This window comes from Eschscholzia californica, unplaced genomic scaffold (assembly GCF_041429995.1).
Source record: "Eschscholzia californica isolate CP2 unplaced genomic scaffold, dmEscCali1.0.p SCAF_1, whole genome shotgun sequence".
Lineage (NCBI taxonomy): Eukaryota > Viridiplantae > Streptophyta > Magnoliopsida > Ranunculales > Papaveraceae > Eschscholzia > Eschscholzia californica.
Genome location: NW_028238198.1, coordinates 39621683 through 39638507, shown reverse-complemented (window position 1 = coordinate 39638507; position 16825 = coordinate 39621683). Strand labels below are relative to the sequence as shown.

At 33.1% G+C, this 16825-nt stretch overlaps 1 protein-coding gene across 5 annotated transcripts; it reads right to left on the bottom strand.

Annotated features, from left to right (window-relative positions):
- Window positions 1–10516: 10516 nt before the first annotated feature.
- Window positions 10517–15134, bottom strand: LOC147566759 (protein ASYMMETRIC LEAVES 2-like). 5 transcript variants are annotated; one of them, XM_086653316.1, is made up of 4 exons: window positions 14724–15133; window positions 14193–14332; window positions 12078–12778; window positions 10517–10806 (listed from the first exon to the last, which is right to left on the bottom strand). In XM_086653316.1, exon 3 carries the CDS (start codon window positions 12729–12731, stop codon window positions 12126–12128), a length of 606 nt encoding a protein of 201 aa, XP_086509442.1. In that variant the 5' UTR covers window positions 12732–12778; window positions 14193–14332; window positions 14724–15133; the 3' UTR covers window positions 10517–10806; window positions 12078–12125. The 5 variants fall into 5 exon arrangements, with proteins under 5 accessions (XP_086509442.1, XP_086509440.1, XP_086509441.1 ...); XM_086653314.1 differs by having other exon boundaries at window positions 14193–14367; window positions 14765–15133; XM_086653315.1 differs by lacking the exon at window positions 14193–14332 and having other exon boundaries at window positions 14582–15134.
- Window positions 15135–16825: the final 1691 nt, after the last annotated feature.

Here is a 16825-nt window from a genome sequence, read left to right as displayed (position 1 = left end):
TACCTCTTTATGCAGTAAGAGAGATCTAGACAGAGGAAAGAAGAAATATATAATAATAACAATAATAATAATAATAATAATAATAACTTGTCATCTTTGTTAGGTATGTAACACCACTTTTGGGCTATATTTACAAATTAGACACCTACTTTGTTTTTCTATCTGGTGAAATTTGTATTTTGCAGGTGTATTGGGAGTAAAGTGGCTGAAAAGGTTATAATATAGCAGTGCTGTCCATAAACGTCCCTTTTTTTTTACTCTTGGGCCTCCTCTCTTTGCGTCCCACAGATTGGCGCAGTCCGAGGCCCATATGCGTCCCACAGATTGGGCCAGTCTGAGGCCCACTGGAGATTCCAAGAGAGGATTGAGCTGAGAGCAAAACGACCGGATACCTATAGAGGAGGCATCTATAATATAAATATATTGTGTATAAATTTTGATTGAAATGTGGGTGATTATTTACCTGTTATATCACAAAGTTGGATCAGAAGTGGGAGTTGGATTTTTAGATGGAAATGGAATATAAGAGTAATAAGGGGTAGGTTATTGGCAGTAAATTGGAGGTGAGTAGTTAACCCTGAAAACTGAGAAGAAAGATTTGTTTGTTTATTAAAGAAAATCTGAGAGAAAGAGGGGGACAAAAGGCATGTAAATTGAAAGGGGTAGAGAGAGAGAGAGAGAGAGAGGGGAAAATCACAAAAGGGGTTGTTTGTGAATCAGCTTTTTAAAACAAGTAAACTATTGTAGGAAAGCGTGTTTGACAAACTTCAAGAAAAAGGAAGTGATGGAGAGGAAATACAAAGAAGAAGGAAGGAATGGTCAAGGGGGTTTGTTTGTTTGTACATCTGAAGTCATGTGTGTGTAGTGAGAGAAAGTAGTATTAGCAGTTTTGGCAGTATAGGGCAGCAGCAGCAGTAGTCAGCAAGAAGAATGATGAGGGGAGTGGTTCAAATGTTATCTTGTGTTGGCACTGTCCAATTAAATGCACTCATTAATTGATTCATAATAATAATTTTGTAACTTGAAAATTTTGGTGCAAAAGAGAGGGAGGTGAAGGTCATTCTGGTTCCGGGGGGAAAATGAAGCATGGCTATGTTTTTGTATGTTGTCATTGTGGGGTCAGTCTGATATTATCAGACACTGTTATGACCCTACCCAAAGAGAGAGATAGAGAGAGAAAGAGATATATAGATAGAGAGAGAGAGAGAGAGAGAGAGAGAGAGAGAGAGAGAGAGAGAGAGAGAGTCATAAGCGGAGGAGGTGAGGGTGAGCAGAGAAAGAAGGTAGGAAAGACAACCCGGAATAAATGCTTACTCACTTTCTATTGTTTACCATTTGCATCCTTTGTACTTTGTTTCAATAATACTAATATTAATTTATAATAACATAATTATTACTATAATAATAGTAATATAGTTGAAACAATAAAATTTTAGGGATAAGAACCAATGTCTAAGTAGGGATTTCCTCTTTCCCTAACAAGTTCAATTCTGGCTGGCTGTTTTTAAGCTTACAAAATTCTAGGTAAAATGACCAAACAACAAAGAAAAACTTGTTCGGTTTGAACGTGAAATCCAACATTTTCATACATCTCAAATCTTTAGACTCTTGCCCCTTTGTACTTCCTCATGCAATTCGATCTGTAATTGTGATGTTTTTGAAGAATTAGGTAGACTCTCACGTTAAAAGGGCACCCTACTGCATGTGTCTCATCAAGCTCTTAATATTAGAGTTAATAGTCACTTAACCCAATGGATAAGATATTCAAGTTGGACGTGTGGACGGAAACCTATTAAAATTAACTAAATTTCGTTTGGTTGGGGACTAAATAGAAAAGTGGAACAGTTGGTTTGAAGGCCAAATTATAAAGCGCAAAGTGGAACCTTTGGTTTGGAGGCCAATTTATAATGCATGCCGCATTGGGTATCTCTCCGGAAAACTCTATCTAACAACCACGATGCATTCCCTTGTTGGGATTATTCCTTCAAGATTTCAGTTAGATCCAAGGGATGACGCTCCATTGGTGTTTTGCCTCATATCCAACACACCTCAACCTTTTTTATGCATAAAAAAAAAAAATCACCAAATGACTCCAAACAACCACCTAAACTCTCCCATTAGCCAACATAGGAACCCCATTTGAACCTTTTAAATAGGACTCAAGACCACCTCATTCTCTAATTTTATTCAATCTCTCTTTCTGGTTTGAGTATATTAGGCATTCCAGTATGCCGGGAATATAAGACTTAATTCAGGAGATGGAATCAAAAGCGTGAAATAAAAAAATTCGAGTTTGTCCAAAAAACGGAACAAAAATATTCTGGTATGTCTAGAATCTAAAATCAAGAACATTCTAGTGTATCTAGAATCAATAACATTCTAATGAATTTAAACTTGGAGTCCAGACATCCTATTTTGCATAGGAGACAAAACCGACTTCAGAAGTTATCTCAAAACAAAGTCAGAAGTCAAGAGTTAGCTCAGAATCAAGTCAGAAGTCAAGAGTTATATAGAAATCAAGTCGAAAGTCAAGAAGGTCAAGTCAAAAAGTTATCTACAAGAGTGTAAAATATATTAAGAAAAGATAATTCATTACCATTTCGACCTAAACCACTTCCGTCTATTTTATTTAAGTTAGAACGAGCGCGTTTAAAAAATGTTGTCAATCTCTTGTTTTAATAGAATAAAAACTTGCACCCAACCAGGGACGGATCCAGGATTTTCACTAACGGGGTGCGGATTTATATACCTAATTTTTTTTTTTTTTGCAAACAAAGTAATTAACAAAATACGTGTATTCATTAATTATATTAGTGCATCAACAATTACAAACGCATTAACCTTTACGAGAGTTCATGTTTTGCAATGTTCTGATAATCGACTCATTGTCAATTTTACTAAAAATTTCTTTTCAATAAAGACTACTAAACTATTGTTCAACCACGAATCACTCATCTTGTTTCTTAAACGTGTTTTAACTAGCTTCAAAAAAGCTCTTTCAATATAGCCAGTTGTTGCCGGCAAAATTAGTGCTAAAGTGATAAGCAAATAACTAAATGATATGCTTTATCTCTCTTAGTTTCCACCAATGTTCTAGCAAGAGCTCAAATCCCATTCAAATTTGGAAAATCATCATTCTTTTTCATACCGTAAATGTAATTATCAAGCTGAGAACTATGTAGCGTAGTGTCAAAACTAATAAAATTTGACGGATAGAATTGAACAAGACACATCAACTTAACGGGGGATGGGATTTAAGTCCAAAATCGCATGATCAACGAGTCTAGAGACCAAAGATAATCTGAAATAGAAAATAAATCCACTCAAAGTAAATTACATGTCTATCCTCTTATTCTCTTTTACTGCCTAACCTATCCTAAATTAAAAAAAAACAACCCAAAATAAAAGATACCATAATATATAGAGATTCATTAAATTATTTCTTCAAAAAACAAACTTTCTTTCTCCGGAAAAGTTTGCCCTTTCCGTTTAGCATAACAAAATTGCCTTTTTCTCAAATATCAAATCGAAGAGAGAGAGAGAGAGAGAGAGGGAAACTCTTATCTTAAACACGCCCAAAATAAACCTAACAGAGAGAGAGAGAGCATCGAGTAGGAGAGAGGGAGAATCCCTTGTTGGTTTCGTTCATCATCATCATCACTAAAGAGTAAGTTATTTTGGTTTTCATCATTTTTGTTGTTCCTTCAACTTTGTTTATGATTTAGATTGATTTCTACAACACAAAACGAATTAGGTTTTGATTTTTGCTACTTCAACTATGATTTATTTTTCTGAAATTGATTAGCTAATAAGAAATTTTTAGGGTTTAGTTGTTTCAAAGTGGTTTAATGGAAGTCATTTTCAAAACCCTAAATCGGTTCAAAGTGAAGAGTATGTTTCTTTTTTGCATGTAACAAAAAATTTGTATTGTTACCTTGTCTCTGTTGTTGTGTAATTTCTTTGAAGAAATAACATATGAAGCTTGATCTCTTTATAAATTGTAGTTACTACTACATCTTCTGCTTAAATTTTTTATTTTAGACCGACAATTTAGGGTTCTATCTAATTTAGGGTTTTGTATTGTAGACTTTCAAGCATAGTGTTAGATCCAGAATATAGTTACTTTCAATAAAAATTTATTATTTTGTCTAGCATTATTAAGTTTCTTATAAAACTTTATCAATGGTTACCTGTCAAACCTGATTTTTTGACAACCATAGAACATTACATGGTGTAATATGGGAAAAAAATGAGAGAATAAATTGGATTATAAAAACAATGTCATTTTTTTGTCTAGCATTTTTGAAGTGTATCATAGAACCTTGAAATGGTTACTGTTCAAAACTGGTTTCATAAGAAAAATGACTTGTTTGACTAGCATTTTTTAGTTTTTTATAGAAACGCATAAATGGTTACAACCCAAAGATGTTGAATTGGTTTGTTGTTTGAACTTTGACAGGCCTGATTGTGGGTTGTATGTGATTTTGCACATGGAAGAACTTTATATCGAATCGAACTATAAACATTTTCCTAACGAGATGCAAAAAGATGATTGGACAAAACTAGCGCAAAGGAAAAGGGGTGAACTAACTTGGTTGTTGCTGAATGAATCGAAGGATATATGGAGAAAAAATGTTTAAGTACTTTAACTTGTATTTTGTAACAGGCTATGTGATAAAACGTAGCAAACATGTTCATGTTTTAAGTTTGAATAACATCTTGAGCAGTTATGGGATTATTTATCAATGTTCTATAATACCACAAATATATTATATTTTAAATGTCGTTCAACAGGTTTATAGATACGATAAAGATGTTACTCAAATTTCTTGGACACTACTGAAACTATACAATTATAATACGTGGTTGGGCAAAGGCATGATGAACTCAAACACTTAATGCTGAATCCATTGATAACATATATAACTAAGGAAACAAATAGTTCGTACAAAAATATATCAAAAATCTGGACATTTTGATTAAAATATAGCAAAAGCTAAAACCAACCTGCTTTGATTGTATTGAAAATTGCTAAATGCTAGAAACATCAAACAAATTTTTCTAGCATGGTCCAATGGGTATAAAGATACCAGTAAGATGTTGACAAAATTTCACCAGCACTACCAGCATTTTTTCAGTTTTTCGACATTTTGTAACTTACTCTAGCCAAATCATAATACCAACTGAACCATTGATCCAAATACATATGAGTATAACTACGATAATATCGTAACCATTGATAAAATTTAATAGGAAATAGGAAAATCCTCTTGTTTAAATACGATAATCTGGTAAAATTTATCAAATTCTCTAAACATATAAAAGACATAAGTAGAATATTTATGTTTCTAGCAGAATAAGTAAACCTGCATAATCAAAATTTAAGTTAGTTATTATATAGTTTCCGTGCATGAGGCACTATTGTGGTAAGCCGGTTTTTTACACCCACCGCAAACCCTCATTTTTTTGGGTATGTTTCCTGAGCTCTCTCTTCTTATTGTCCTTGGTCTTCCCGATTTTCTCTTTGTTAACGGAGGTAGTATTCTTGTTTCATCGTTGTACTCCCATTAGCTCATCATAATTTGGTATTGGGTAGACATAATATTGATAAGTGTTGACGAACGCTTGTTTGGTGAAAATGATCAAAAAAAACTTGTCGTATCACCATCATAATTCTTGATGCACAACATGCCATGTAGACAAGGGATACCATCTATCGACCACCTACTGCAACTACATGTGAGATCAATGAGATTGACAGAGTGGGTAGGAAATGAGCATATCTCATACACAAACTACTGTAACAAATTCATAATAGATGTCACTAGAATCGATAAAATGCTAGTAAAATACGGAAAATGTAACAAAAACAATTTCACCTTATACATTTTAATTACTAAAAAGTATTTGTTAACCTACAGTGACAAATTCATTCAACAAATACTGATAGAATGTAGAATATGCTAGTAGAATCAATAGGATGCTAGAAAAATAGTACTTTCATTTTAACCTACTGTTATAAATACATTCAACAGATGCTAATAGAATGTAAAAAATGTTATTAGAATCAATAAGATGCTAACAAAATAGTATTTGCTTTTTAACCTATTGTAACAAATTCATAACAGATGCTAATAGAATGTAGAAAATGCTAGTAGAATACAGAAAATGTAGCAAACACAATTTCACTTTATAAAAAAAATTTATGAAAAAAATATTGCATTGATAGAGATTTCAACATTCACTTTTTACCAAAAAGTGATAAAAATGTTACGTATAAGTTTTTTGTTAGAATAAATAATTTTTTTAAGAAGATTGTAGTAATATAAATTGTAGTAATAGAGATTTTTAGATTCTAACGATCAATTGAAATTGGACATACCTCACAAACGAATTTGTAGATGTCTAATTAGATCAAGGTAGAGATACAACGCAAATCAAAACTTCATACTTTCTTGAAGTTCAAAGAACAAAGAGTTACAGAGAGAGAAATTCGTTTTTGGGATTGAGCATCTCGTTTTAGGTAAATATCCATTGATTTGGTAGGTTACTTTAATCAAATACAACGGATTTAGAAATAATATACTTTCTTGAATTCAAAGAATATAGAGTTACATAGATAGAAAATATCCATTGATTTGGTAGGTTACTTTAATCAAATACAACGGATTTAGAAATAATATACTTTCTTGAATTCAAAGAATATAGAGTTACATAGATAGAAACTCGTTTTTTTGAGAGGGCAACTCGTTTTTGTTAAATATCCACTGATTTGGTTAAATATTTATGGAGTTTATGGAAACAAAGATTGGTATTAAATATCCAACATAAATATTCTTCCATAAAATTTATGGAAAGAGTTATTAACTTAACCAGTATAAACCATTGGTAACCAATGGTTAAAAAATATTTATGAAAGGGCAAAAATGAGAGATAATTAAATGATTGATGCATGGGGCCCACCAAATAGTTAATTTTTGGACTTATTTTACATTTTCGGTTTATTTTGGTTTTATTTTCTTTATTGATTTAGGAGGGGATATATGACTCATTACCCCCCCTATTTTTGGACCTTAAACTAAAAAATCCTCAACTTAATTTTGTCGAAAAGGGAAAATCCTCTAGATGGACTCAAACATGTCATACAACAGAACAACTCAGTACTCTTGAAACGAACATTTAGTTCTTGAAGTTGAATGTCAATAAGATAGTTGGATCGAATGAATTCAAACATAAAATACTTAAAAACGTTTATAGTAATACACAAATATATCTATACAAAAAAAATTAAATTGCTTATGGAGGAATTCGATCCCATGACTTCACACTTATAGATAAAATCTAACTCACACCCTAACGACTATGCAAGCCCGTATTCATGTCAACATTGTACATCATTAGATACTTACATAGATATATATATATATATATATATATATATATATATATATATATATATATACCCGTATTCATGTCAACATTGTACATCATTAGATACTTACATAGATATATATATATATATATATATATATTAAAAAAAAAGATATTTACTACTATTATTATTATTTCTCGGGAGGATCCATAGGGTGCGGCCGCACCCCCTCGCACCCCATGGATCCGCCCCTGCACCCACCTATGGAAAACAATAAACCTTGCATTTATAACAAAATCCTTGTCCACCACCCTTTGGTGTAACGGTTGGACACCCCTCTTAAACCCATGAGGTCGTGGGATCGAGTCTCGGTGGACGCAGTTTGCCATCAAAATTTAGCTCATGTAATTTAGGCAATATATAAAGTATCTACTGGGATGGTGTAGAAACGACTATCCGACAAAGATTCACTCAAAAGTTAATAAGTAATAAAATTACAACATAACTAGGAAATGCAAGGTATAGTAGTAATAGTAGTACAGATGAGAGGAAAGGGGGGGGGGGGTGGCATTTAAGGATATGCCATCATTGCTCTACTGCGTCATCATTACAATCTTGTCATTCTCTCTCTCTTTCATTTGAAATCTTTTTTGTCTTTTCTTCAAAACTAAAAAGAAAATGACAAAAAAAAGCAAACCAATATTATATAGTAAAATACAAGCAAACAAAGGAGCAACTGTTGGGGGTTTAATTTGTCGTGGTGAGTGGGGGAGTTTTAGGTAGGGCCATGGGTTTTGGGTCTAAAAACAAATCCAAAGAAGATTTAGGGTCCAATTTTATGAAAGGAAATTTTGAAGTAGGTCTCTTATACAAAATTTTCTATTGTTTACCTCCCTTCGTTTGTAAATCAGACCTTTATGTTATTCCCCTAATTGCCCCCCGGAAATGCTCACAACAAATCCGTCATCGCCCTAAACACCCGAACACTCTTGTAGTTAGGATGAGCGTTTTCCCTCTAAAAAACAGAGTTGTTTTATCTTCAATTTTTTTTTATCTATAGCTTATGTAATATATAAATCTCTATTTATACTATGTTTACGATCATTTTTTCTAAAACAAAAATGATGATACAAATGTTACATTTGGTGATGGTAATGACATTATATATTGTAGGTATTAGAGAAAACTAAAACATCATTTGAGGAATGTGTTGACTTTGTAATGGAAACAACGTTTAAGGGGTGAAACTTTAAGCGGGTTTCATGTTCGGTTATTAGAATCGATGTGGATCGCGCTTTACATTACATTGGAGAGACAAAATTGTTGCTTTTGAAACAAAAAAAAAGTCGTCTTATGCAATAACATCGCGTTTTCTTTATGCTTTTAAGGAAGAAACTTCCATTCGAAAAAAAAATTCAGTTACTAAATTCTCTCATTTTCATGAGTTTTCATAGGCACCGACACGAGTAGGATATGTTTTCCTAGTGAGTTTTGGCTAGTTTATTTGCCATCACATTTACCTATCTATTTACATGTCAAAATAATTTCATTCTTAACTTGTTAATGCATTGAGATGACATAAGATAGGGTGAATGTTTTTACTTCTTCATGAGTTAGTCACATCATTCCAACCCCGAGAGGTTGATCTGGTTCACGTTCTGCTTATGCTTCTTTATCTCTGTACACATTATCAGTCTCATCAACGAAATTCCAAAACTCTTTAAATCTTGGGTCATATCCATTTGAGTCAGATTCTATTTCATCATCCAAGGAACTAGCACTATGAAAATTGTCTTCAGGATCAACATCACCCCTGGGTCGATAATCCTTTCTTCATTTTTCTCTTCTTCAGCATTAACTGACATTTAGGTGCCAATCGCAATATCAGGGAACATCCATCATATCTCTAAGTACAACTCTCCATGAATGTATTTGTTTTCTATTTGGTCCCCTTCATCTATTGTTCCCATATCAGTTTCTGTTATCAAACGTCCCTTCCGTAAGATGGTCCCATGTCTATATTTGTTCATATTTGCCCCTAATTCTCCGTTTCCCATTTGGCTCCTTTCATTTATTATTTTCATATCTGTATATGTTCCAAATGGCCACGATTCTTCGCTTTGCCTTTTCATAAGTTTTTCAATGTCTGTATCTATTCTCGTGTTTGTATTTGTCCCTGTATCTTTTCCTGATTCACCCGTGGTACGTGAATTGAGGGGGGGGGGGGGGGGGCAGTCGTTCCCCCTGCTCCTTATTTTTCTTTAATAGTACTAGTAACAAAAAAAAATTATGAGTATATTTTTATGTACGTATAGTATTTAATTTAACATTAAAAAAATGGTAGCTTGGTGATTTCTGGTTTAGATGACGCATAAGAGGTCCTACTTTCAAATCCTTTCAGTTAATTTCTTTATTTTTTGAGGAATTTAAACCTCCTGACTAATGTCAACTTTGTTTCTATATTCATTTAGGTTGGTTCTCATATACAAAAGTAGAGAAAATGTCATTGTTCTTTTGCTTATTCCATTTGTTTAAATCTCTCCCCTATTTGTCTCGGCTGCTCGTTCCAAAATATTTTATTTTCTTTGTCCATCGTAATTTGTCTACCTTTAAGTTAAGATCTATTTTTTACTAAGATGTATTTCTTATTAAATATTTATAAAACTTTACTAAGATCTATTTTTTATGTTTTGACATGGACTCAAAAAGTCATTACATTTAGTATGGCATCGACACTGTTTTCGACTCAGAGTCGTTAGAAAGCACACTATAAACCCCTTACTCTGAACAAAAGTACCGACATCTACCATAATTTCTCCATCCGACAATTTGAACGCCCCACACGCAATTTCGATTAACTTCATGTAAGTAAGATCTTCTGAATTGACCCTTATGAGCTACATATAGTTCTCTCTCTTTCTCCCACTCTTCTGTTTCTTTTATTCACTCTTTTCGCGCTAAAATTCAATCGGTACAACTATAAAAATACATAAAATAAAAATTTATAGTATTTTATTTTTAACTTGACAAATTCTTGACAAATTTAATAGTTAGGGGCAAGCTCTCTAAAGGGAACAAATGAAAATTAACACAATAAAACAATAAGAAAACAAACTTATGTCATAAGAGTGAAATGCACTTATATATTGAAAAGAAGTTTATATTTATCCATGCTCACGGAGGGAGTAATTAACTTTGGATTACTACAATTGTTCACTGTAATGCATATATAAGAGGTTTAACTTGATGAGGAGGAAATAAGTAATATAAATGATAGACATAAACGACCCCACTAAATTTGTATGATAAGAATAACCTCTATTCTGCAACGGGGTTTTTACCCAAAATGCAAAAGAAACTAAGAAAGATTAGAAAGATAGAGAAACACGCTCCCGATCTGCCTTCGGTTATCCTTCCTCCTTTCGAACAGTAATCTGACAAACAATACGGATAATTTTGTTACTATATATCAAAGAGGCATTCAACTAACAAGATAACATTTCAAGAAAAACAAACTTTTCTTTTCTTTTTTTCTTAAACGAAATGAACATTATATAGACAATAGGTTAACAAGTTGGTTGAATTCTTAGGAACAAATTAAGAAGAGGGGCATTAAGTTAGGCTCCCTAAAGAAGAGTTAAAGAAGGGGAGGGATCAAAAGTTAGTAGTGTACACAAGATTTGAGGAAGTAAAAGGTAGTCAAATCAAAGTGGGAAGTGATGTTTGAGATTTACTACATAATGATGATGAGTGATGACAATGATGGACGTTTTATGGGTCAAAGATGTGACTTCCCAATATGTATAGGGTAAGTTAGTTAGTCAATCAAGAAAAGTCAGACAGGTTTCTGTTTAGATGATTATGATTAATGAAATTGGTGTTGTTTTGACTTTCATCATCCTTCTTTTCACCTTAATTGCTCATATTTCTTCACTTCATACTTTCATATTAATAATGTTCTCTCTTTCTCTCTCTACATATATATATATACCTAGATACCTACCTATATATCTATCTCTCTGTTTCAGAACAATCAGAACTAGGTCACTCCCCCATCACACAACCGAATCTAGACCGCCAGACTGCATTTTTATCACCACCATTTTACTTAGAACTTGAAAAGCTCCAATTGAAATTCAAATATGTATTGATATAAACTAGTATAGGTTAAAAGTTAGTATATAGTTCTAAAACTCTGACCTAATTATTCAGTGGTACTATATCCCAAAAATAGGATAATTTTCACTAAGCATATTTTGATATTGATACAAGACTCGCCAAAAATAACCTTCAAACATCTTCATTAGGTTAAGGAATAAAATTTCTACAAAATTTGCCCTAGCTTTATTCTATTTTATGGAAGAACAATCATATATAAAATATGGATCTGTTTTCCTATTAAAAAAACATTTTTATAAAGAAATAATAATAAGATCTAAATTGGGTCACATATATATATATATATATATGATTTTTTTTTGTTGAAAGATATATATGATTCTAGGTACTAGTGTGATTCAATTATTAATTTTAGAAGAAAAAGAAGAAGAAGAAGAAGAAGAAGAAGAAGATGAAACCCTAGCACAATTATTTTACCAGTATAATAACATAATCATATTAATATATTTTTTTTCTTAAACGAAAGATATAAGCAATCAAAATGATATAATATAATGATAAATGTTGAGAAAAGATGTATGTATACCTGAAAGAGATCTGGGTTATGAGTAGATCACTCAAATGAGAAGTAACCCTAAGAAGGACCCATACGATCATCACCGCCAGCGGTTCTTGGTTGCTGAAACTGAGCTAAAGGACTAATGGTAGAGTTGACATTCATGGCAGCAACAAGACCAGTAGCATCATAACCACCATTAGCATCAAAGCTCCTAAGTGCTTGTTGTGGATCCCTAGAAAAGAACTGATGATGATGATGGATATGGTGATCTCTTCCAGTTAATAGTCCAATACCCATCTGAGGAGCGGCAGCGGCAAAGAGCCCATGTCCGGTTAGTCCGACGTTCTGATACTTAGAGAGTTCAGATTTAGCACAAGTGAGATCCATCTGTAGTTGGCGAAGCTGATGTTGTAGGACAGATATAACACCAACACAACCATAAACAGGATCACGGAGACGCATATCGGCTTCGTAAGCAAGGGAATTAACAGCGTCTTCTCGTTGATGAGGTTGGAGTTCATGTAATAGTTTAGTGACATTGCTTGCACCGAAAACCTTATGAACGTTTGCAAATTTTTGGGGCTGATCAGGAGGGAAATACGGGGCGAAAACGCATTCAGGCTGGCATTTACGACGAAGAAACTTGCAGGCAGCACATGGTGAGTTTGATGAGGATGCCATTGAATATTTATTAGAACCCAAATATTAGGTTTCAAATTCAACTAGTCCTTTTGCACAACAAGGAAAAAAAAAAGACAAGGAGATGATTAGCTAGCAGTCAAGGAAAATTCATCATTTTGTATACATATATGTATATACTAGGGTTACATATGCATAGGTCATTAGAGTATGAAATGCAAAAAAAAGAAGAATAAACAAACCCTAGTCCTCCATACATGAAGTGACAATAGTTTCTTACACTCAAAAAAGTGTACAATTTTTTTTTTAATCTTGAATCTCAAATGAAAAATATAGAGATGGAAACTAGGGATCGAGAGAGAGAGAGAGAGAGAAGTACTTATAGGTGGGTGGGATTAGGGAAGGACATAACAACAATGAACAATGGCAGAAGCTGTAATTATGAAGATAAAGTGATGATGATCATAGGAAGAAAAGAATTAAAAAGAAGAAGAGACAGAAAAAGAAAGAAAGAAAATGAAGGTTACATTTATATATACCTGTTAAGAAGATCAGATCTTTGATATTGACTGTGAAGGCTAATAATCTATATGCTTGTTTTAGTTTTACTACATATATATAGAGAGAGAAAGAAGAAAAAGGGAAGAGAGAAAGAGAATATGATCTGTGGGTATAATTGAGAAGAAGGTAATTAATAAGGAGGTGTAGAAAATAAAAATATATTATTATTATTATTATTATTATTATTATGAAAAGAAATAAAATATTAAAGATTGTTGCAGTAAATATAAAGATGATGAGGTTGGAGAAATCCTTGTGAGATTTTCTCTTTAGTAAATACTAGTAATAGCTAGTAGTAAGAGGTAGATATTGAGAATAAAAAGCAAACCTATTAATTTTTACAAAATTGTGATTAATAAGAGACACCAAAAGTCAAAGCCGAATCAGAAATCAACGACTTTGATTTGAGGGTGAAATCTCTCTAGATTTCCATATAAGATCTAGAGAAAATCTTAACCCTTGATTTTATTTTCTCACCAAAATCTGTCTACATTTTTGGTGCTTGTATGATCGATCACACTCTATTAATCATAAGTGGGTTAAGAAATTTAGGAGGTGAGAGAGAGAGATGGGGTTAGGAGTTTAATGAATCGGATCGCGTGAATTTATGGGTAAAAGAGATGACTTTGAAGAAGTTTAGTGAGGAGTATTTTTTTTAATTAATCAACCTTATTGTTGTTTTATTAATAAGTAGTCCTAAAAGAAATCGACTTCATTCCTTCCTTTCTTCTTAAAAAGGCGCAAAAGGGGAGGATGAGAAGACTTCGATCTACGTTCTCCTAAGCCGTCTTCACTTTCTCTCTCTCTAGAAATCTACAATTTCTCTCTCTCTCTCTCTCTCTCTCTCTCTAGAAATCAACAAGCAACCAAGCACACGTACAAATCTTACTTTCTTATTATTACTTCTAGTAAAATAAAAGGGGAATAGAAAAAGTGATTCACCTTTTAGTATGGATGGATGGATGATGATGGGTTGGATCGATGCTCCTTTTTTTTCTTTCTTTACTCTGCTAGCTAGACCTAGATTCAATTATATATGATTCTAATAAACTTCTTCTTTCTTCTTCTTTTTCTTGATTTAACTAAAAAGGGTTCATTATTAGGAACAAGAATATCTCTTATATATGATTCATCATTTTGTATACAACGATCCAGAACGGTAGGGGCCGATATATACTCCTTATTGCCTTTACTTTCTCTCTCTAGAAATCAACAATTTCTCTCTCTCTCTCTCTCTAGAAATCAACAAGCAACCAAGCACACACGTACAAATCTTACTTTCTTATTATTACTTCTAGTAAAATAAAAGGGGAATAGAAAAAGTGATTCACCTTTTAGTATGGATAGATGGATGATGATGGGTTGGATCGATGCTCCTTTTTTTTTCTTTCTTTACTCTGCTAGCTAGACCTAGATTCAATTATATATGACTCTAATAAACTTCTTCTTTCTTCTTCTTTTTCTTGATTTAACTAAAAAGGGTTCATTATTAGGAACAAGAATATCTCTTATACTAGTAGTAGATTAATTAGATATAACCCTAATCCGGAATATTCGACTCCAAATTACCGGAAAACACAAAGCATCAGTGGAGTTGCAGCTGCAATCGTACCTGCTGCACAATATACATATACTATATCTATCTATCTATCTATCTAGAAGGAAGGAAAGCAAAAGAGAGGAAGAACACACGCCCTGATTGGAACCCTAGTTTTTTTATATTTTCTTTTTAGAGAGAGAGAGAGAAAAAGACGCCTGCTCTAAAGCTAAAGAGAGAGAGAGAGAGAGAGATCAAGTAAGAGAGAGAGTGTAGAGTAGAGCACAGAAAGATGATCTGTGGAAACCACGGCTATAAATCAGGTGATGAGATATTATCTCTCAACAACGATCCAGAACGGTAGGGGCCGATATATACTCCTTATTGCCTTTACTTTTTTCTTATCCTTCAATTTGTGACTAACTATTTGTTTTGGACCATAGTTGTGTTCAATAGTTCCTTTGGTCCCTGATTGTGTCTGGTTTCCGTACTGTCTTTATCTGATGAAGGGTCTCTCCCCTTCATCTGTATAGGGGGGCACCTTGTTTTGTCTAAACCGATCGATTTTGGATTAGTGAGAAATTGAAAATTCGTATTATGGTGAACAACTTTGCAAATAAATAAAAAAAAAAAAACCTTGAGAGGTGAATTCGTAATTAGTCTAAATCGATTTCGTGAATTTGTATTATAATGAGTCTAATACAACAAAACTAATTTTGGACTTATAACGAGAATATGCACCCAGTCTTCAATGGATTAAAGGTAGGGCTTTGGATCATGAGATTTCATTAAAAAAAAGATTGTGATATCAGACGTTTTTCAGATTTTCAAACAGACAATGATTCGTATAAAGAACTTCTGATACATTGGATTTCGATGATAAACTTTTTACAGGTCCAGAATCTAATGTTGGAATTGACACGGAGGGATTCTCTGACAATAAGGGAAATGGCGTTCATGAATGGTCGAAGCACTTGGTATTTGGCAATTACATTGATATGTGTTGTACGAAGTTGATGAAGAAAATTCACCCCCTTAGTGGGCGATCCATTTTTTTTTTTAATCTTATCATTATTTTTTTATTGAAAAAATAGAAGTGACTAGGTGAGGGAGAGGAAATTCACATGTGCAACCTAACAAGTGAAATAAGGAGGTTTCTCTAATTTGATGTTACAAAAAGGTGTTTCTAGTTGCACATTAATAGGGACAAGCTAAACAGAACAAGAGAAAAAGAATAGTGAACATGTGACAAAACCCAAATACAATTGAGGGTCAAAATGATTTGGGATAACAATTAAGGGCCAAAATAGTAAACATGTGACAAATTTGGGGCAAAAAAGAATAGACCTAATTTATATGAGAGAGAGAGAGAGAGAGAGAGAGAGAAAATACAATCCCTAGGGCTGGAAATGAATAGAATACCTCAATTTGGCATCCAAGCATCTTTATGATCTAGCAGGCACAACAATATATCAGTTTTGGACCTTTTGGTTTGGTTTTTAGGGTTTATTGAGCCAGGTTTTTGTTAACCCACTGTTTAGAAAGAATAGTGATCAAGAACACCACTCAATAATAGCCGGTAGATTAGGTCAAAGAGGCACAGAGTTGACCAACACCTGAACGTGTGATACGAAATGACTGGACTGGTGAAGAGAAGAGGGGGCGCTTTTTAAAACTGGAAATTTAGCTCTCGTATGGGCAGTGAGTGTCCACTTAGGGATGTCCTTTTCCTATTGTTCAATTAGAGATATTTATTTTTTAACTCAGTGAATTACACATGAAAATATTGAAATATTTTTAATTTAAATAACTTTGTCTTATTCCTCGTCCGTAATTCGTCGGTGTTGAAATTGCAAATTCACCGATGTGTGTTCATAATCGTCTGCAAATTCTTCAACCATTTTCATCTTCCTCTTCATCCACGCTTTTCATCTTAATTTTCTCTCATTTCTTCCTAAATTCTTCAATAGATGCAAAAAATCAAAAATTACTTTGGTGGAAGGGGATGAGAGAAGGGAGTTTTTATTTAAGATTATCT